The following is a 22,462-nucleotide window of genomic DNA, read 5'->3' as shown; positions in this document are numbered from 1 at the left end:
GTCGAGTCAAAAACGACGGGCTGTCCTTGCTTTACTGAAACAATTGCATGTTTATGATTTTGTAGTATGTGATGTCATGAGGGTGTTGGCTTTTAGGAATTTCACTACTGAGGAAGCAGTTTGAAATGCAGGCAGAATCTTCAAGACCTTCGAAGATGCACTTGGTTTCTGTTTAGTTAGCTTTGAACTACTGTACAGATGGATACAGACATACATTTTTTTTGGTAAGGAATTAACATATGGCATATAGAAATGATTTAAGTGGATACAATACCTGAAGGCAATGTCGAGTCAGTCTGGATTTTCAAACTCTGTTCCTCTACTGGGATATCCATTCTACCAGGTGTCATGCAGGTATATTGTGTTTTAAGTTTTACCTTTTAATGCACTTGCACATAGAGCTGTAGCATGATGCTTGTGTTAACAGATTTTTTTGTTTCCATTTCTTTGTTCTCTGAAAAAATTCATGAAATCAGAGAATTAAGAAGGTGAAAAAAATAAATACAATTTTAGAATGCTTTGTGCCTGACTTTGTAATTAGGTTTGCATGTATTTAAAGCAAATACTTTTTATTTCTAAACATACTAAATATTTTGAGAGTTTTTCTAACTAGAAAAATGAAGTTGTAACCCTGGAGATTTTTAAGTCAGTTATGTATTCAGATTTCAGTCATTTATTAGGAATCAGATATCTACGGTGTTGAGAAATGGAAGTTATACAGATTTCTAGAAACATGAATAATTTTAAGTCTTTTTATGCAGAATTGCATAAGGTAAATAAACAAAAGTACTTACTGTCATTATGCTTTTAAGACAATTCACAAAAAATGTGCACATCTTGAAAGGTGATAAATGCTAGCGTTGTGATAAAGCTTAATTGTACAAGCTTCTTACTTCTTATCTTCTTGACTCAACAGTCCTGTTGTATTAAAAATCCTTCCTTCTGAGAGTGCTGTATAACAGTCTTCTAGTGAATGGGTTGGATTCTAAGCATGAAATTGCTGTTCCTGCTGTGGAAGACTGTAATATTGCATAATAATTAGAGGGAATGTGTTACAATACTTCTTTGGCTGAAAGATCTCAGGTTTCTGGCACACCTTAATAAAGGAATGTAATCTCTGTTTATTGTGTCTAAATCTGAAGTCCCTGCCTTTCATGCTGCAACAATAACAGAGGGAGGGGAAAACTGGAGTTGGAACAGGAGTTTTGTGCTATTACTCATCTTTGTGTAACACATTTGAAGAGTAGGATAAGAGAATAAGTTAATTATTAACATGTTCATATCCAGAGAATGAACCTGACAGTCTTTATAAACTGCAGCATACACAGTGGTACGGGTTAGTTTTGTAAGGCTGCAGTGATAGTCGTTTGTGAATAGAAACAAAAGTGGTTCTGCATAGTGCTCATTTAACCATTTTTCTCTGCATTTCTTGAAATAAATTCTGGCACTTGCATATTTGTATCTCTCTAACACTACCAGGCTGTCTGATCAAAGGTACCAGCTGGGTTTTAGTGAAACCAGAGTTAGCCATTTAGAGGTCAACCACAATGATTGCTCATGGTTGTTGTCCTTTGGCCTAACTTTGGAGGACGCTGAAGTCTAGTAATCTTTCTCCTTTTCTTCTGGCCTTTTTTTTGATAAAAGGCATGAATAAGCTGGAAACTAAAGACAACAGAAATTCAGTAAATGGCAGCTGATGTCAAAAGCTTTCTCTTCCTAAAAGTATGTTAAATGCTTAGTCAAATGCACACCTTTTCACTCCTACTCCTTAAGATCAAAATGACAAGAGCCTCCCACTCAACTCCCTGGTTTCCACAGTGACCTTCTGGACAAAATGAAGGTCTCGTGAGTGAGTTCCAAGTCCTCGTTTTTCTGTTGTGAAAAGAGATAGATTGAAGTTCCTGAACTTTTGGATCCCTGTTGTTTAACTGCATTTTGTTTTTTAATTCTGTCCTCTCTGTTTCTTACATGCTTTTAAATAGTTATTCTGCATTTCATTGAAGCCTGTGTTTAATGATTTTCAGATAAGATAATTAGTTTCTGTGATACACAACTGAGATTATTAAATCCTGTTTTATGTATGTAGAATTGGGTGGTCTTACTTCCTTTCATGACTAAGTCATTCCGACTTTGTGACTGTTTTTGTTCCTGTACCTATAAAGAGAAATTCTTTATGTTGTGTACAACCACTGATAACTTGGCAGTTCCAACTATGTAAAATCAGTATTCCTGCAGTCAGTTTAGAGCTCATCCTCAGTGCAGAATTTTCTTTCAGAATAGTAACATACATCTGTTTCTGTCTGGGAAGTAGTATAGCTTGCAGAGACAGGACTGAATTAAGATTTTTATTCCACTCTAGTTGTCATATTCTGGTGAGTGAACATTTTCCAGTAAAATAAGTAGGCAGTGAGACTACTGTTTATCATAATTGGTTTGTGATCTCTATGCAGTGGGGAGGGTTAGTATACATTATGCTAAGTTCATATGTTGGCAGAGACATTAATCTAATATGGCTTGCAACTGGGATGGCATAAAAGTCTTGAACGCAGTTCTGGAAAAGCTCTGTTTTCAGGATACTTTGCCTTTTGTGTAGACAAGATTAATTTTCTAGAGATTAGAATTATCATCGGAATTGCATACTGTTTGAAATTAATTGTGTTTTCTGTTACACATAAGGAGTAATAATTTTGGTATGATATTTTTGTGGAAATGTGGTCGCAAGCATTGATGATAGCCTGTTCTGGAGGAGTGTGCAATCAGCATTTTGTTCATTAAAGCTTGCTTGGGACATTGTTTGTGCTTTTTCTTGGAGATGACCAAGATACGGTCTCCAATACTAGGTCACTCAGTGTGGCATGGGTCTCTTGATTGGCTGTGAATTATGGAATTGCATAAATCAGGAGGTCATCTTGGGGACTGTGTTTTTGAGCCATATTGTAACTCATTTTTGATATTCATGCAGTGCAGAATTGGAGTTTCTTGGGAGCTTTTCCAGATTTGAACAACATTTACAGATTAATGGAATTTGTTGAGATCGATAACTAATTTCTTCTTGTTCCTTTTATGGCACAACATGAGAGATCTGATCTAGATATTAGTTGCAGAAAATACTCTACGTGATTGAAAAACACTTCCTCAGGTAATTTATCATCTTTGGATTTTTACAGATTTGGTATTTCATACAGAAATTCAAAGAAAATATTGCCATCTATGATTCCTGTACTTTAAGATAAGTAGCAGCAAGTGTAAAATTAGTATTGGTGGTTAAATATCAAATGGTAGCCAAAGCATGCAAGTAAACCTGCAATGTGCCATCTTACAGCAGCTTGAATGGCATTAGCCAGGTAGCTTGCATTTTGTCACCTACTTGATGTTGTAAAGTTATTTTTCTTTCATATTTAGTTGTAGAAGGAAGACTGTTCAAAAGTTGTTGAAAATATGCTTATAATGCTTTGATTTTCATAAGCTTAATCAGTAGAGATTAAGAATGAAGCTTTCTCTGGCAGAGCTTGCAAAGGCTGTGCTCATGTCTTTTTCCAGTCACCCTGGTATAGCAAGAGACCTTTTTTGTAAGAACATTTGCTATTTTTCGTTGCTTTAGGCTCCTAGAGGAGAAGATGGTAGCCTTATGAGTTTTTCTTTGGCAAAGAGAAAAGGAAGAGATCTAGTATCCTAGCCATGTTTGACAAGAGAAGCCAGAGCTTTCAGCTCCACTGGGATATTAGCAAATTGTAGCCATTTTAGAAAATTGTCATTGTTTTTGTTTGCCTCAGAAATACACATTCAAAACCAATTTTGAGTAGGAGGACTTCTTTTGAGTAGGAGGAGTTACATGTCTTTCTTCACGTCAAAATGTGAGATAGTACAAACCCCAACCCTGTCTCAGCTACGGAGCAACTACTAGTGTTTCTGGAATGTAGTTGGAGTTCTGCTGGTGGACTGGGATAATCTTCACAGGAAGATTCCTCTTTAGAAGGAATCTTCTTGTTTCTGACACAAATGCATAGGGGTCAAGATGTGGGTATTCTGCATAGTTCAGAGATCTTATTATTTTCAGTCCTGGTTTTGGCAGGGATAGTTAATTTTCTTTCTAGTAGCTGATATAGTGTTATGTTTTGGATTTAGTATGAGAATAATGTTGATAACACAGTGATGTTTTTAGTTGTTGCTAGTAATGCTTATAGTAAGTCAAGGATTTTTCAGCTTCTCATGCTCAGCCAGCAAGAAGGCTGGAGGGAAAAAAGAAGTTGGGAGGGGACACAGCCAGGACAGCTGACCCAAACTGGCCGAAGGGATATTCCAGACCATATGACATCATGCTGTCGTGGCTTAAGCACAGCCGGCAACTAAGCCCACGCAGCCGCTCACTCGCCTCCCTCACAGTGGGATGGGGGAGAGAATCGGAAGGGTAAAAGTGAGAAAACTCATGGGCTGAGATAAAGACAGTTTAATAGGAAAAGCAAAAGCCACGCATGCAAGCAAAGCAAACCAAGGAATTCATTCCCCACTTCCCATCGGCAGGCCAGTGTTCAGCCATCTCCAGCAAAGCAGGGCGTGATGGTTACTTGGGAAGACAAATGCCATTGCTCCGAACATCCCCCCTTCCTCCTTCTTCCCCCAGCTTTATATGCTGAGCATGACGTCCTATGGCCTGGAATATCCCTTGGGTCGGTTGGGGTCAGCTGTCCCAGCTGTGTCCCCTCCCAACTCCTTGTGCCCCCCCAGCCTCCTCGCTGGTGGGGTGGGCTGAGAAGCAGAAGAGGCCTTGACTCTGTGTAAGCACTGCTCAGCAATAACAAGAAGATCCCTGTGTTATCAACACTGTTTTCAGCACAAATCTAAAACATAGCCCCATACTTGCTACTGTGAAGAACATTAACTTTATCCCAGCCAAAACCAACACACACGCCTAGTATATAAACTGTGTGGAGTTGGCCTGGGGGGCGATCGCTGCTTGGGAACTAACTGGGCATTGGTTGGCGAGCGGTGAGCAATTGCATTGTGCATCACTTGTTTTGTAAATTTCATTTCTTTTATTATTATTATTATTACTGTCATTTTATTATTGTTAACATAATTATTTTCCTTCTTTCTGTCCTATTAAACTGTCTTTATCTCAACACACAAGTTTTACTTCCCCCCCCCCGCCCCCCCGCCTCTCTCCCCCATTCCACTGGATGGGGGGGAAGTGAGTGAATGGGTGCATGGTGCTTTAGTTGTTGGCTGTTAAACCACAACAAGTGATCTTACCATTTTCAGTAGTTAGATTCAAACTAGCAAAACAGTTTTTAGGGTTTATCAGGGCTGCCATAGACCTTTGGCCTAACCAGTATCAGAACCTCTGCAGCCCTTTGTAATACTGGAATTTCATCTTCTAGGGAAGTTGATGGAAACCAAGTTCACAACAAAAGCCTGCTGTTAAGATCAAGACTTCTTTGGAGTCATGCATGCTATTAACACTTTTTCTGTCTGCTAAAAAAGAAAAAGGGAAAAAAAAAGAAAGGTATCCAGTGTGGGAGAGTGAAAACTTGTAATTTTATGAATTCAAGATGAGTCAGTTGCATCTGTGGAGTTGATTGCACGTGCAGTAATGCAGATCCGTTCTGGTCGTAACAGTATTGTATGTAAGCTATTATAATTGAAAGTAAGCAACAAACTAACAGTGCTTAACTGTGGAAAGGGAAGATATCCTGCAGCATTAAGCTGAGCTTTTCTTTTGAGGAGGGAGCTACTCTACTCCCTACTTCAAATGTTCGTCTTTAATTAGCATCCATTTCTTAAATTTAAAAAAAAATGCTGCTGTATTTTAGATAGAGGAATAAATCTTGATCACGTTGTAAAGTGTTAGGAGACAGCAAGTGCTTTTAAAGAAACCAAACAATAATGGAGTTTTCTTTGTAGCATAGTCTGACAAGTTTAGTTAAGCTAAAAACTTTGAGGAATACTGAGGTCAGTCAAAGAGCAATCAAGAGTAACAAAAAAAAATTAAAATATTTGTTTGTTTGGTAGCTTTAACCAAAGTCCTTGGTAACTATTTAATATTGCAGTTCTGAATATTCAACGGTATGCATGTGTATGACAGGGATTTATAGTTGCATTTTTCTTGGAATAACTAAAACAGTTGAGCAAGACTTCCTGTACTTTTTATTCTTTGTTGGTTCAGGGCTGTTCTCTTTCCTTGGCAGGGAGAAGAGGAGGAGAAAGGGGAGGGCAGAGTTTTTTTGCAAAATTGACCAAAATATATGCGAGAACATAGTCTGCCAAAATTGAGCTGGCCTTAGAAGCTGTTTCCCCACAGAATTTGGTTTTTATAGATGCCTACAATAAAATGGAGCTCTCATATTAGGAGAAGGAGATCAGTCTCTGCTTTTTAGATGGATAATTCCTTTTTCAGGACTTGGGAAGAACTAGTGAAGAAAGCTGGTGCTGCTATCACTAGCTATCTCCTTTCTGTCTAAAAAGGAATGTATTAAATTCAGATTTAAGTAAGAGAGGAAACGATCAAAATCTGAAGAATACAGTTTGATATATTTTATCCTCTGCAATATTTAAAATGTGGGCAGGCTATTTTTATATTAAAATGGTTTAAACATGATATAATTGCTTTACAGGCAAATATAAAGATTCCTTTTAAGCAAAAACCCCCTTTCTTTTTTTCCAAGGGGCGTCATGATTAGAATGTCAGCGGTTATTTGGGCTTGACAGAACAAACAACGCATTAAAAAGCTTCACATAATAAAAAGTAACTCATTAAGCAAGATTGAACTTGAAAAAAGAGTTTTGCTTGCAGGGTATAAAACTTAAGTACAGGCTGCTCTCTGAGAAGACAAAATGAGGAAAACTGTTAAAGATGAGGCAGGCTGCAAGATCACCATCTCTAAATTTTGTCCAGAAGATAAGCACAAAATCGTGAGTGAGAGATGCTGATTAAGGTGTGGGCTGGTGTTGCGGTTCCTGCGTGATTTTCCTCAGTTGGTTCCTTGGAAAAGTGGATCTGGGTAAGAAGGCTATTCCTATAAAATGCCTCTGATATGGGAAGTCTCTTCTTTCTTCCTTATCTCCTACTTCTTGCCTCCTCCCCAGCCCCCTTTTTTCCCTCACTCTATTTTATTCACTTAAAAAAAAAAAAAAAATCTCCACTGTTTTGTGATATCTGAACTGGTAATTAAAAGCCTCAGCTCTGTATGAGTGACCAGTAGATTGCCACAATCCCACACGTGGCACCTTTGTGATCTGCAGTACCAACTGTGAAACTGCGAGTGTATTGATGCTGTCCCAGTGTTAAACTGAGCACTTTTGAAACTGTTGGCAGTAGTAAGTTGCTAGTTTCGCCTGTGTTGAGTTATATTGGGTATTGCCTACTTTAGGCACATGTGTCACTTCTGGCTTGCTCAACGTGCAGGTTACCTTCTGACTCCTCAGGTCTCTTTCCACATTCCTAGCATGGCTCAGGTTACCCTTGGTGGTAAGGGTGTAATCAGATGAATGCATGGCAGATTGCAGCAATTCATTATAAATCATTCTGTCAGAAAAGAGGAAACTCTGAGGGGAAAATGTGGGCATTATGATAATGTTATCTATTAAGTGTCCTTATAAGGAGACAAAAGTATAAACTGCATATGATGCAAAGCAATAGCTCTGATGTGGATTACTTACTTTTCTAATTAATTCTGACTGAAACTTTGAATATTTTTTTTTTTTTTAATATTTTGTGATACCTGGTATTTCAAGCTTTTATGTACAGAAATGTAATTGTAGTTCATCTTCTAATGACATTGATATTTATCCAGCAGAACCCCTTATAAGTTTTGTGTTAATTTTTTCTTAACAGCTATTTTTTAAAAAATTTTTTTTTTTAAAAAAAAAAAAAAAAAAAAAAAAAGGAAAATGTGTCATGTAACTAGAGATTCAGATGTTAAATCTCTTGTACTTCCATTATTCTGAGGATTTCAGCATGAAAAGGCAGTTTGTTTCTTTATTTTTGGAACATTGTGCATTATTTCTGCTGTTTTAGAGTAATTTGTGCATGTGTGTGTTCTGTAACAAAATTGCTGTTTTTCTATAAACATACACTAACTTGGTTTCCTGAATGATGACGGTTGTTCAGAATTCTCTTCAGTTCTTCTTTCTATTACCATTTCTGCCTCAACAGTTGACTAATCTACTTATGGAATTAAGTTAATGAATTATCATAGTTGTTAGTTCAGTAGCGTTCTTCCCAAGATTTACACTGTGATTGCTTCACTTAAGCTGCCTGGATACCTCTTGGATCCTTTTAAAATCCTTACAGGGATTCGTCTGGAGGTTTTCTGAGATTTACACGGTGTGTTTGGGGGTCCAGGTTATGCAGCAAAATGTACATCAAAGAGCCATCCTACAAGGCTGAGAGTTTACATTCTTAATAATTGGTTTTGAAATTAAACATGGAAACTAATTTTGTGTCTTAGAAATTGAGCCTAGAGAGAAATATTGTACTTTCTAGTATACATAAAGGAAACATTGACTTGTAAAAAATCCTGCACTTTAAAGGGTGGGCCTAGAAATGGTCCTGGTTTGCGCAGCATTTAGCTGATAATTTGAGAAATGTGAACTAGGAATTTGTTACAGTTTGGTTTGGAGTAAAAAAGTTGAAGCACTGGCAGAAAATTTGTAAGGCATAAATTTGCAAGTTTCTTCTTTATGCAAATTCAAAACTTATTAAATCAGAAATGAGGGCATTGCAGAAGCATAAAAGTTATTTTTAAAACAATTAACTATAGGAAAATTATAACCAATACAGTGATTTGTGTTAAAATTTGAATAAGTGTCAGCTAATATTTGAATTATAACAAATTGTTAAATACAGATACTATCTATTCAAATAGGATGTTGCTTATATTTAGTCTCACTTTTTATGCGGTTATTTGGCAGGTGTATGACTTATGACATTGTTAATCCAGTTTCATGAGTCCTGCAACTCATTTGAAGGACATCTTCCTACAGAAAATGAGCATAAATTTGAGCACGTAGTAAATGGGTACTTATATTCCATTTTTAGATTTTTTGCAAGAAATAGACTACTTCTTTCTCACATGCTGAGGAGACCCATCTTTAAAGACACTTATTTGAAACAGACGGTCAGTCCTGTTGACGTGTAAATGCCTCTCTACGCTGCTGAGATGACTGCAATGCAGATAATGCTGATGGTGTTAGCCTTTTCAAAATTTACATCAGGTTTTCAGCTCCTGTAAGAGGTTTCATTTACTCATAACTTTAGGTAAGGAATAGTCGTCTGCTGAAGACAAACAATTACAGTGGAGAAGATTGTAATGGCTGAGATTATGACCTCATGTGGGGCGGGTGCCAGGGCACTGCATAACATAACCATGCTGCTTCCCCGGCATGTCTATCTCAGATACGACTTGCCCAAAGTGACAAATCAGATGGCATAGAGCGCTTTCTCAGAAATTAAGACCCATCATTTTCAGACATTGCTGTGTGTTAGTCTCTTTCCTTGGAAACTCTTGGATGTTGTACTACTAAGTTTTGCTTGCTGTGACATTACTGATGTTAGTTCTGTCTTCGCTGTGGCTACTGCCTTCTCCTGAAGTGAGGCAGCATCTCTGCTGTTTTCTTTTACTCCTCAAATTCCAACTGTGCCTGCACTTTGCTGTCCCTTTCCCTAAAATGTTGAAGTCCTGTTCCTTTTCCTTTAGGATTTACGGTCTCGTGTTAGAGGCTTTGTGTCTCTCCAGGGTTATTGTAACTTCTCAGACCTCTGTAGCACTTTCCCTCCTCTTCCTTATTCCCATGTAAGTAATCCACGTTTTACCTACTGCTTTAACTACATCATCCATTTAAAAAAGTCTGTTTCTTGGCTCTCCTGTTAAACTGCATCAAGTTCAAACTTGTCTTTCTTGCTTTAAGATGTGTCATTAGCTCTGTCCCTGCTCTGGTTTCTCACCAGGTTACTCCCTCTGTTTAAGTCTATTCAAATGTTGCTGTAATAAAAATAATTTGTTTTATGCTTGCCTGCTGTTGACTAGGTAAGATTTCTAGATTTGAAATATATCCTGGCTTACAGAATTTGTAAGTCTTGGTGTATAAGCGTAATTATTCACTTATTACTGTTCTGAAAACTTAATTGTCTTGTCTTTCTCAGCCTATTTTGGCTTTTACTGATTTTCCTTCCTCTCCTCCTGTCCCCTTTCAGGTAAAAGCTAGAGTGTTTCCCTTTGTTTTCCTACAGCCATTCTGTCTTTCTGATTGCTCTAAAAGTTGCCTCAAGGGAAGTAAAAGACCAAATTGGAGCATTACCCATAATTTTGGAGTCTTTTAATTGTGCCTTTGTCTTCTGTTGGCCTGATGTGAGGGAAGGTGGGTTCCAGGTGATGTCAGAGATCCAGAAACATTGTTCATGAGAGTTTCTCTGTCATAAATTGTTCACACTAATGAAAAGTCAGCATGTGTATATCGATTTGAGAAATGTGTGTATATTGTCTTGGAGGTCAACTGGATTTTAATTAGAAAGATTTTCAGATGTGTGCTCAAGATACTTCTGTTGTTTTAACTCCAGCTTTTGTGAGTGGTTCTGTGATGTCTGAAGAACAGGAACAAGTGTTGATATAGCTTTTGAACAGGGAAAGATGCAATCAAGTTTTTGTTCTGATTCTGGCTCTTCACATGGAAACCTTACAGGCAGATTTTCTCTCTGCACTGTGTTACCGTAGATGCATAAAATGCAGAATATTTAATACATGACCTGTGTCAACTTGTAATACTAAAATCTCAGTTCACCATTCAGAATTGTTCCAATTGAGGAAAAGCAGCACCAATCTATTAATGCCTGCTAAGAGTCTTTTATGTTCCTTCACTGGCAGAATGTTTTTCTTTTATGGATTTATTGCTGCTGTCTGTTAGGCCTGCCTTATTTCCATGTGCTGAAAACATTAGATAAATCTGCAGTCTTTGCTAATGTAAACTTTTCTATTGCTATGCACCATGGGCCTTGATTTCACTCCATTGTGCTTTCTCTCTATATTCTTTCCTGCCCACTCTCACCCTGCTGGGTCTGTATTTCAGATGCTAAAAGCTTATAAAGATAAGCCCCTTATTTTTAAGCACAAGCTGTTCTGAAAACCTCAGTTGCTTAAATGTCATCATTTTACATGTTTTAAAACCTAAATTTTCCTAACAACTAAGCTATTGAATGTTTGTACTTAGTAAGTTTGCATAGTCTACTTACTGCAGTGATTTGAAAGAAAATTCCTGTGTAGTTTACTAATATTAACGTATATTAAAATATTCTTCTAAAATATTCTCTACTCTTTCTAGATTCAGCTTAAAGTTGGGTAGAGTATACTCCCATAATCTCTGCTTTTTGTATTACGACTGTGAATTTTTAGAAGTTGGAAGCTTTACAGATACATAGTAAATTGCAGCATTTATTCTTTTCTACCTCAGTACTGGATGGGTCAGGAACTGCAGTAAGTGTTTGGGCTTAGGTTCTTTGAAGCAATGCTGTTGCCTAGTTAGTTCTGTTAAGCAGTTGTGTCCCAATACATGAATTCATTCTCTGCTCTGTTATTTTTAAACTATGGCCTTTTCACTGGTTGTTTTTCCAGTTGTGAATATCTTCATGCTGTTTGTTTTTCTTGACAGTTTATTCAGCTTCTTGTTGCATCATGTACAGTGTATTAAGCCCAGCTTGAATACTAACCAGAACTTTTTTGGTAATCATTGTTAATCTGCTGATCATTGTTAAGTGCACTGATTTGGAAGTGGAGATCTGTAAGTGTTAGGACATGTGTCTCGGATCCAAGCTGTAAATGTTTATATACTTAATAGAAATCCTATGAAATATTGGCAACCTTCACTGGAGCCCAGCTGGAGGCACTATGTATTGTGCAAGCTTTTGTGGTTCGAGTTTAGAAATGTAACTCAGATGGTTGAATTAGTTTTTTCAAAGACAGATTCCCTTTCTGGGCAGTGGAAAGAAAAACTGCCTTAGAGCAAATTCCTAAATTCATGTGGCATGAATTGTCCCATATGAATCTGCAGAAACTAGTTTGAATGTAAGTTGCTTTTACTTGGCCATTATAGTACCATCAGTCTTCTGATACATGACAATATGTATCTTTAAAACTTGGAAGTCAGAGCTATGCAAACAACCATGGGTACTCAGTACTAAGGTCATCCTTTTGAGCTTAAAACATCACCATTTGTTTCCAACAGGCATCTGTTGCTTCCTTGCAGCTGTTGATTTATTCTGGATTCAAAGCTGTCGTGATAGGGCTCAGGTCATGATGCGCTCATTTGTGCATATTGCTGTGTTCTTCTTGTATGGAGAATTCTCACATGTGCTGAAGCTGAGAAAATTTTCTTTGGTGATAAAGAAAGGGCAGAAAGGAGAAATGGGAGATGCCTCGAGGACAAAGGTGACTTTGCAATCTTCATATCAGACAACTGTAAAGCTGCTGCATGGACTTCAATTAATATTTTCACAGAGCTCCCCCCCCGCCTAATTCTATTACCTTGGTCAGATGTGATTGGTAATTTGGTCTTTGTCTAAGCAGGCATCCTCTTGCACTCTTCTGGACAAATGATGCCAAAATAGTGAGAGCACAAGCAATAACAGAAATGGTGTTTGAAGGAGAAACGAAGGTTGTTTCCCTGCGTCCTGACTCTACTATAGTGCTTCCCATACAACTTGCTCTTCTGTTGCTCTTACATTTAACCTGGAGTGGTGTTTTTTTTTTAAATTAAAATGGTAATAATTTAGTCTTATTTTTGTTACATGTAATGCACTTTTATTTTGCAAAGTACCAATGCCCTGAAAGTATGTTTCAAAGAATGTGTAGTCATTTTACTGGCTGTTTGGATCACTGAGTTTTGGTGCTAGTACATGAAATTACCTGGGAATCTAATCTGACAGTAAATGTATGTGTCACTGAGTAATCACTAGCAACTCTCTTACTGAGGGGATCTTCAGATTAATTCCTTGAGGATTTCTTTTGTTGTTTGATTAGTGAAGAGCAAAAGATTTTTAACCATGATTTGTTGTGAATGTAGAGCCAAAAAGATATTTACATGAGAAGCAACAGATAGTATGTCTGAATACACTTTTGAGGCAAATAATTTTGTGGTGTAAACAAGTGAAGAACTTTTTCTCTGAATGCTAAGTACACAACACAACTTAAAATTACTGTTTTTCTATTTGCTACTTTGAAAGAGGTGGTTATAATTTTAACTTGGAACTTGCTTTCCCTAAAATTAGAACACGTGCTGAAATTTTGCTACTTGCCTTGTGTAATGTATCCTGATGATTGTGAATTTGGAAGTTCTTTACATGCAAGATCTTTCAGGAAAACGAGATAATGATTGAAATAATTTCAGTAGCCCTTAGTCTAGAAGTAAATAGTCTGATTAATATGATTAATATTATTGGTATCTGGAAGCTATTGTTTCTGAGTCACTGCTCCTTTCTGCTAGTAAAAATAGTGTTTTTCCTTCTGATACAGTGGAAGTTAAATGCTTCTGTTCATAGTACAAATTGCAGCATTTATAGGATTTGATGAATTGCCAAATATGAGGTCTTTATAATTCAACAAAGAAAATTTGAATTACTTGCTGGCTTTTTTTTTTTTTTTAGTTTAATATCATGAGTGCATGTTGATAGTTGATACTGGTTTCCATCACTTCTTAATTTTATCAATAAACTTTAAAATACAGAGAATCCAACATAGAAGTGTTGTAGAGCACAGTTGTAATTAGATATCGCTAATAGATGAGGTCTGTTTCCCAGAACAAAGGAAAGCCAAAGATTGCAGTAACGGAATCATTCTTCTTATCCTTTTTATGTATTATGTAGAGGGTATGTGATTAAGGTGCAAGTCAAAGTGCTAAAGATAGACAGGAAAATGTTTAGAATTATTTAAGCTAATAATTAAGTAGTTGGCAGGATGAAAGTTTATGCCTTTATTTTAGATGTGACTTTCAGGAATGCTTCATTTTCAGTTAATTAAAGGTACAGTAAATCTCCATGGAACTAAGATCATTTCTTTCTTATCTGACTTGTAATACTGGTTAAGCTTTAAATAACATAGGAACAAATTTTAGTACCAAAGGAAAATACAGCTATGAGATGTAAGTGTGCGTGTATGTATAAATCTTGTTATTTTTATTACCATTTTAATGGTTATATCTAAAGATACAACTCTAAACCCACTATCACAATATGGATTGTTCATCTTGAATTCTGATCTTTTTATTTTGCTGCACTTGAAAAATTTTATCCATTGTTGAAGTGAAATCCATTGCATTTTAGCAGATTAGGTATGCCATAACATGAGTAGCTTGCACATCTCTGTATTTCTTCCTAATAAGCACAGCTATGAGTGATCCACTGTAAGACAAATAGCTAGTTCTGACACTTCCTAAAAAGGCTTGTATTTCTCAAGTGATACTGGCAATTGGTATCACTTGAGGCTTTTGTGATAAGGATTGATTACATTAATATTTCATAAAACCCTATATTCAGGCACTATATATTAGTGATTATTGTCTTTATCAACCCCGTCTCTATTCAAGATATTGATATAAATAATTCCATTACTCCCCCTGAGACATTTGGTCCCTGTAGGAAATTTGAGTTCAATAAGTTTCGGTGATAAAGCCTCTACAAGTTTTGATCATTAACTTTGATAGTGTAATGGTTTAAACAAAGTAAATACAGGTTATTAATGCTGTAGATTTTTATTTAGTTTATTTTTTCTAATCAATGTACATGCCAGAATTTTTTTTTGTGCTGGTTTAGAACATTCTGCCTGTAGAACCTGCTAAGCGGTGTGAATAAGCCTGCCATTGTTAAATGGTGCATTTTAGAACGGCAATCAGCGCTCAGCATTGCTTGGTTGTGATTTGGAACAATATGCAGAAATAACGGGCTTTGACTCCCTACCAGTTCTTGCCCTTGCAGTAATAAGTAATTCAACACTAACTCTTCATAGAAGGACACTTTTTTTGGGTAGAAAAATATGTGTGTATTTTCTGAGAAGAGTCAACTCTACTTTTTGTCCTTTGCTGCTTGATTGAGTACCTTAATGAATTCTGGATGACAACAGAAATGATGCCCTTGATTTAGAAAAAAATAACAAACCAAACCATTCAGCTGCATAGGAAACTAAATACTGAGACAAGAAGATTTTTTTTGTACTGTATCTAACAGCTGTGGACTATTTAACATGTACTGTTCTTTTTTTTTTTTTTTCCATCTGTGTTCTTTTAATGACTTAGCAGTGGTTTAGGTCTCTTCCTGTGAAAAAGTTCTTGGGATGTTATCTCTAGATAGATTTGAGGCTTCTGCAATACTTGTGAAGTACTTTGCTTCTGTGCTGCGCTTTTGGTACTTTTGATCAGGCTTGCTAAGTATTTGTGGTATTAGTGAAACTGTATGTTTAGTTCAGACTTTAATTCCTCAAACACTCAATTTCATGCTTCCTCCCCAAATTTTAAGTTTCCTGTCATCTCTTTTACTTTTAAGAGATCAATAATTAATGCACGATTCTCCATGTAACACTGCCTTTTCATTGATGTGAAGATGTTACTGATGAATAAAAATCTACTCTTTCTGTATTGAACACATTTTTGTTCTCTGCCTTGAACTTGAAACTTCTCAGTATTGATGATTTCCAAATGTCTCTCTTGAATATTGGTTTTAGAAATCTTTCACCAGAAGTGCTGTTCTAGATTGAATCCATATTTCCTATTCAGGACATTCTGTAATATCAGAATAAATAACTTCTCATTGTTCCTTTGTGCTTTTCTTCTGTTACTTTGTTTTGGTCTTCATATTTCAGTTCATCACGTTGGCTGTATTCTGTTCTTAAAATGTTGACCTAGGCTTCATGTCCTGGAGAATTTGAATTCATTCTCATTCATTGTGCATTACTCTTAATCTTTTGTTGTTGTTGGTTTTTGTAAACAGCTGTTGTTGTTTACTTGTGTTATTTGTTCAAGCAAGGGATTGAAAATGTCATCTGTTCACATATTCTGTGAAGATTACACACATTTCTGTCTCTAAATGTACATACCAGTGTACGATAGAATGGCTTTTTGGCATTTGTGAATGCTTAAGAATCTGTATGAATGCAACTGTTAACTTCAAATAGGTATGCATGATTAAAAAAATGTGGAAGGAAGAATCCTAACACTTTACTGATTAGGATAGCATATATTCTGTATGAATTTATTTGCATAATCTAAATTTACATGCAGAGTGGTCCAGGTTTTTTTTTTATTGTGGTCTAAACAAATGTCCTTAATATCAAAAGAGAAAGTAATTTTTTTTGCCTGAGAAATCTCACTACACTTCCAATTGATTCATATCCCTTATTTGTATATTATGAAATTTCTAAGCAAAGTGATTACTCTGAAACCTGTATAAATACTAGTTTTTCTGCCAGTTTGCATTTTTATCTTCATTTATATATTCTTGCATCATCATATGAGTTTCTTTTTTTTTTTTTAATGTTTCCTGATAGGACATGTCATGGTGGATTTAGGCCAAGAAGTAAATTTTTTTTCTTTGTTCTGTGATCGCACCTGATGTTCCAAATGTGCTTTGAATATTATTGTCTGATGATAGGCTGTAGTATATGGACAGCTACAAATAATGGCAAATTACGAGATTATCAAGCTATAGCCATTTGCTAGCTTGTTCGAGAAAAACATTGCCATGTGGTTATACACAAACTACAGGAACTACTTTGTTTTGTGGTAGCATGGAGAAAAAATTACCACCAAGCGCTCTTCTTTTTATCCCCTTGTGTATTTTTGTCAGGGAACTGAAAATACTTTCTAATGTCCAGGATTGTTTATGCACGCTGTGACTAATGAATAGCCCTGTCAAGTTAGGGGTTTATGTTTAAGAATCTGCAGGATCCAAAGCATGATGGCTTTTAATTTATTTTTTTTTTCAAAGCAGTATCTAGAGTATTATTTTTAAAAAAACCATGACAGCACTTAGAATTGTCTTTATTTTCTGCCAAGACTAAAATCTTGTGTGCTGTTGGGAACAATTGGAAAAGACAGAGATGCTTTTCCCACAGCTTTGCCTCCAGTCTTTTGCAGTTAACCAATCTGTGGTGATACTTAGACAAGTCAGTCCCTGATTTCAGATTTCCTGCTGAAGTGACTTACAAAACTTACTCTGCATTGACATAAGAAGAATTCTGCCAGCCATCCTAAAATTAATATTCCCCGAAGTATTTGGTAAATAGCTGTTGTGGTTTCACCCCAGCCAGCAATTAAGCACCATGCAGCTGCTTGCTCACTCCTCCCAATGGGATGGGGAGAGAATCAGGGAAAAATGTAAAACTCGTGGGTTAAGAACAGTTTAATAATGAAAATAAAATAAAATATAATGATAACAATAAAATAAAATAATATCAGTAATAATAATTGTAATGAAAAGGAGTATGACAAAAAGAGAGACTTTAGACCCAAGAAAAGAGAAGTGATGCACAATGCAATTAGGCAATTGCTCAGCACCTGCTGAGCGATGCCCGAGCAGCGATCGGCCCCTCCTGGCCAACTCCCCCCAGTTTACATACTGAGTGGGAGTGACGTTCTGTGGTATGGGATATCCCTTTGGCTAGTTCGGGTCGGCTGTCCTGGCTGTGCTCCCTCCCAGCTTCTTGTACACCTGCTTGCTGGCAGAGCATGGGAAACTGAAAAATCCTTAACTTAGGAGAAGCGCTACTTAGCAACAGCTAAAACATCAGGGTGTTATCAACATTATTCTCACACTAAATCCAAAACACACTGTACCAGCTACTAGGAAGAAAATTAACTCTATCCCAGCTGAAACCAGGACAATAACAAGTGTGAAATCTAAACATGCGGAAAAAAATTCTAGAGAGCAATATGTTTGAGGGGAAAAAAATGTATTATTCTTGAAATCTTAAATTGGTATTTGTATTTTTTTTTTTTTTTTAGAGAGTGGAATTTTGTTTCGCTCAAACTGTCAGCAGAATGAATATCAGTGATTAAAATTCCTATTGTCTTTAGGCGTGAAAAGGTTTTTGTTGTTGTCATGGTGACAGTTGAGTGACAACTTCAAAGTGAGTAGTTGTTACTGACAGCTCCATTATGAACAGTTACAATGTTTCAGGAAGGATTTCGGGATGAAATAGGATTTCTTTACTGGGCTTGAAAAACATCCTTTTTTAACCTGATGTTTTTGTATAAAGAAATAGTATCTAGGTGACTTTGTTTCAGAAGGTTCTTTTTAAGAGCCATGTGAACAGGAACTGTTAGCTGATGCAGTTGGCTAGAATTCGCAGTACCCTGCAGGTCATGTATATTGAATTGTTCTCTAACATTCTTTTTTGGCAGGGTTGTGTATGCATTTCATCCTAGAAGATGATGCATCCTAGAACATGCTTGTTGTGTACATGCATGTACAGTCTGTATATATGATGTTGTATTTAGTGCCTTTTCGTGATTTGTAATGTTCTTCAGGTATAAGTTTTAATGGATCATTTGTGAAAAGAATAGCATTGCATTATAAAGATTTTCTTACATGTAGAAAAGTTTTATAAATTCATTTTTGGAAGACTGTATTGGAAAAGTCAGTTTAGAGTTATACTTGCTTTTCAGAGCCTAAAAAGTTGCTGTGAATCCCATTTTTGAATAGCGGAAGTTACACACTTATCAGGGGAAGTTCTATATTATTGATTTTACAGTCTCCACAAGTGCTTTTACCCCTATCAATTCCATGTTTTTAAAAATGATGAGGGAAATGAGATTGACAAGGCATAAGGGTGTTTGAAAATTGTGATTTGCATTAGATAGTACTGCACTAAAGTGTGTGTTCTGTCTCAAAACACTGTATGCAACAGTAATCCAGTTATATGCGTCCTTGTTAACACATATCTGTTTTTCTTCAAATCTAAGATACTTTCTTAAGTTCTGAGAGTTGTTTTAGGAAAAATATTTTAATTCCTGAAGATCATTATTATGTGTTCACCTGGCTGCCTGAGTTCATATTCTTACCACTGGTAAACACAAATTAATTTATAGTAGCTTACTGATATATCAGCTTTCTGATAATAAGCTGAATTGAAGGTTTCTCTTGGATTTTAACTCCTTCATTCCATCCTTTATAGTGCTGCTTAGGTTTCTGTGCTTTGATACCTTTATTCTAAAAGGCATTGTAATTAATTACATGAGCACATTATAATCAAAACCTACATGCTGTTCCTAAATATGTGAAAGATCAACTTTGTGAATTCACAGAATTTTAATCTTTTGGAAATCTGCCTAACTTCTGATGTGTGTCTAGAGCCTCAAAATGAAAACCTCAAGTATGCACGTGTGCTCACACATGTACACATTTTACGTGTGTGTGTGTGTGTATAAAAGTACATGCAAATATATCAGTAAACACATATTTGTTTGTTTTATTTTTGTTTTTTAGCAAAAAGCAACACAAAAGGGAATAATTTTAATTTTTGTTTTTGGCTGCATAGTAGTTCTGGAAACCTCATTAGCCTTACTTTCTGCAGACTCACTGAACAATCGGAGAGCTGAAGGACTACTGTGTTTGTGGAGGAAAACTCTGTTGAGACTATGCAATGAAATTTTCTCCATAACTGTGAATTTGACCAAATGGGTCAGATTTTTCTCAGAGGTGATGAAGTATTTTAGATCTGTACTGTCATTCTATGCTTGGTCAACCCTGACAGGTTTTGGCTTCATTTGCCAAGCAATAAGTGAACTAGGGATGTTCAAAGTATTTTTCTGTTTGCTCCTGGCTCATAACTTTATAAGCTCAGTAGTTTAGAATATATTCTTACATGAAAAGTAATGCTTAAAAATGAGGCTGAATACACAGAGCACTGAAGCATTTTTTTTACTGCATTGTAAGTTTTAAATATCATTGTTTTCTCTATGTTCTGTAAGTAGTCTTACACTTTCTAAGATTACCTCTCTTTTAACTCATCATACGAGTACTGATTCTTAAGATGTCTTTTTAAAAAAAGGCTCTTAAGAATCCTTTAGAGACTGACAAAAGCAGATGTACTGCTTGGTGTCCGTTTATCTTAATTCTGCAAACACTGAGAAATGTGAGTTGTCCTGTTTGAAGTGTTTGTAAATTAAACATGTCTTTAATCAGTTTTTATATTGTAGTAGGCAAATGACAGCTCAGTTTTTTCAGGGTTCATTTTTACTCATCTGTTTGTTATTATTATTAAGTAATTAATATCAGTGCTGTGTTTAGACTTTCAGGTGATACAATTGATAGGTCTCAGGTATGCAAAGGGTATTATTGCACTGTTCTAAAAGTCTTGCTGTTTGTTGGAACTCATGGCTTCTGTTACTGCATAAATTTTTCCTTCCTAATGAAGGTAATACACTTCCTGGTTGATCAAGTAAATATTATTTTGCTTGTTTGTTTTGAATTATGTTTTGTACATGTGTGTTTTATTTTCTTACTAGCAAAATTGCTCCTGGTACTATAGTCATAGTGCCCGCTATAATTAGTTTACACTAAGAGAGTTTTTAGTGTGATGAGTCATTTCTAGGCATTTTAATTCAAATAATGTACAGAGTACTGGTTCAGAAAATACAGTGGGTGATTCTAGTCTTGTCTTGGATACAGAGAAGAGGAGAATTGGCACAGAAGTTTGTCATTTAAAGAAAAATAAATGGAAGGATTTTGAAACAAAGTTTCTTTCAATGCAGTGAATATATGCAATATGAAGCAAAACTGTTTTGTTATCCAGTCAGCAAATGATACAATCTTTGCCTTTTGTGTAAAATAACCGTATTTGACGTCAGAAAATGCTAATAAGGGCCTGTAGCCCTACTTTCTTCCTTAGTCCTCTATAGGAAATCTGCTTCTTGCCAGTTAAAATAATGTGATTAGACATTTAACTACAAAATATTAGATGGACAAAAGCATTCATAAGCCAAGAAAAATTGGCATCTTACAAATTCTGCCTTAATCTGTGCTTTGCTGCCTGCATTGTAGTAATTCTTAATTTATGATCAGGAAGTGTTACCTACTATAATTCTGGTTTATGACGCTAAGTAAATTATATGGGTTTAGTTGAATAAATTTTATTCATGCTTTTTAGAAGTATTAACTGTTAAAATTTGTTCTTGGAAACTCCACAATGGAAATACTGAGATGCTGTAGTACAGTTTTCCCTCTTTGGTCATTCTGATTTTTCAATAACAAGAAAATATTTGTGAATGAAAACATCTCAACATCTAAAATGGTATTCCTGATAGAGATGAAGAAAACAGAATAAGGAAGAGAAAGTGTGCCAGAGCAATGTTATTATGTAACTCAAGGGCTTACATTCTGTTTCTTTTTGTACATTTTGGTGTTAGCTTGTTGCAGATGCCTGATAGTTCTCCAAGATTAAAGACTGTGGAAAGTTAGTGGAAAAAATATTCTTAAGAAAGGTCAAGTTGGATGCGTCTTGAACTTCAGCTGGTTTTTGGAAGATAAAATATGTCTCTGCAGTCTGTCTGTCTGCTTCTAATTCAGGATTTCTATATTGACCACAGTGGTATGACAGACTGGTTGGATTAAAAGTAGTGCAAAGTGAAAATCCTGCTCAGAGGTGAATAGTTTAGAGAGATCAGGGGTGAGAGAGCCTGGAGCAATACGTGCGCAGCATTGTTATAATATTTGGAGATAGAAGTGTCTGAAACTTCTCATTTACAAAGTAATACTGTAAATGCAGGCCCTGAGAAAATTTAAGATTAAAATTTTTCTAAAAGTCTGTTTTATTATGGAGTAGTAGAAGTGGTGTTATAAAAGACTGAATTGAGAATCCCATTTTAATTATTTCCTGAGAAATCTGCTAATTGATACCATTGAGATTTAATTTGTAGAAACAATTGTTGCTGCTAATGCCCTACATTCAGTATTCTGAATATCTGCATTTTAAAAGGTCGGCTCCATTTGGAATCTCATAGGTCAGTTAATACTTCATTTTTGATTCTTGAATTGATGAATATATAGTGATCTTGATTGTAAAAGTCATATAATTATATATGAATATAACATATATGGTTATAATATGATTATAATATGGTTATACATTAGTCATTGTGTGAAGAGGAGGACAGGATATTTCTTTGGAGAGCTGGAATTACCTGTACTTCCAGCCCCAGGGAACAGTTGGGAGCTCAAGGAACAGAAGAGAACCATTTCAGTTGTAGAGGATTAGGAAGCAAGGAAAATCCCTGTAGTGCTTATATGACTTTCTTTAGTTGCTGGAACTTGGTTCGCCTAAGGGAAGGTCCTGTGAAAAGCTGGTGACCTGTGTTGTGTGTATTGCAATGCTGTGTGCCTACTGAAGAACGTACAATTTCTTGCTAGTCCAGTCCCTCATATGGTGGTTTTAGGTAGTAGTTGGTTTCCAAGCTCTAATGATAATTTTCCTGTAGTAGAACCAGAACT

The 22,462-nt window shown here is 36.0% G+C and overlaps 1 protein-coding gene across 1 annotated transcript in view; it reads left to right on the top strand.

Moving 5' to 3' along the window:
• The first annotated feature begins 283 nt into the window (after positions 1-283).
• The window catches only part of PLEKHA7 (pleckstrin homology domain containing, family A member 7), a 97,177-nt gene continuing 74,998 nt past the window's right edge, over positions 284-22,462 (top strand). Inside the window, exon 1 of the mRNA XM_010563829.1 lies at positions 284-354. Coding sequence (XP_010562131.1) covers positions 284-354 — 71 coding nt within the window. The remainder of the gene's footprint in view (positions 355-22,462) is intronic.

Source organism: Haliaeetus leucocephalus, unplaced genomic scaffold (assembly GCF_000737465.1).
Source record: "Haliaeetus leucocephalus isolate CR32 unplaced genomic scaffold, Haliaeetus_leucocephalus-4.0 Scaffold173, whole genome shotgun sequence".
NCBI classification, from domain to species: domain Eukaryota; kingdom Metazoa; phylum Chordata; class Aves; order Accipitriformes; family Accipitridae; genus Haliaeetus; species Haliaeetus leucocephalus.
Note: the sequence above shows the minus strand (reverse complement) of the source record. Positions and strands in the feature narration are given on the sequence as shown.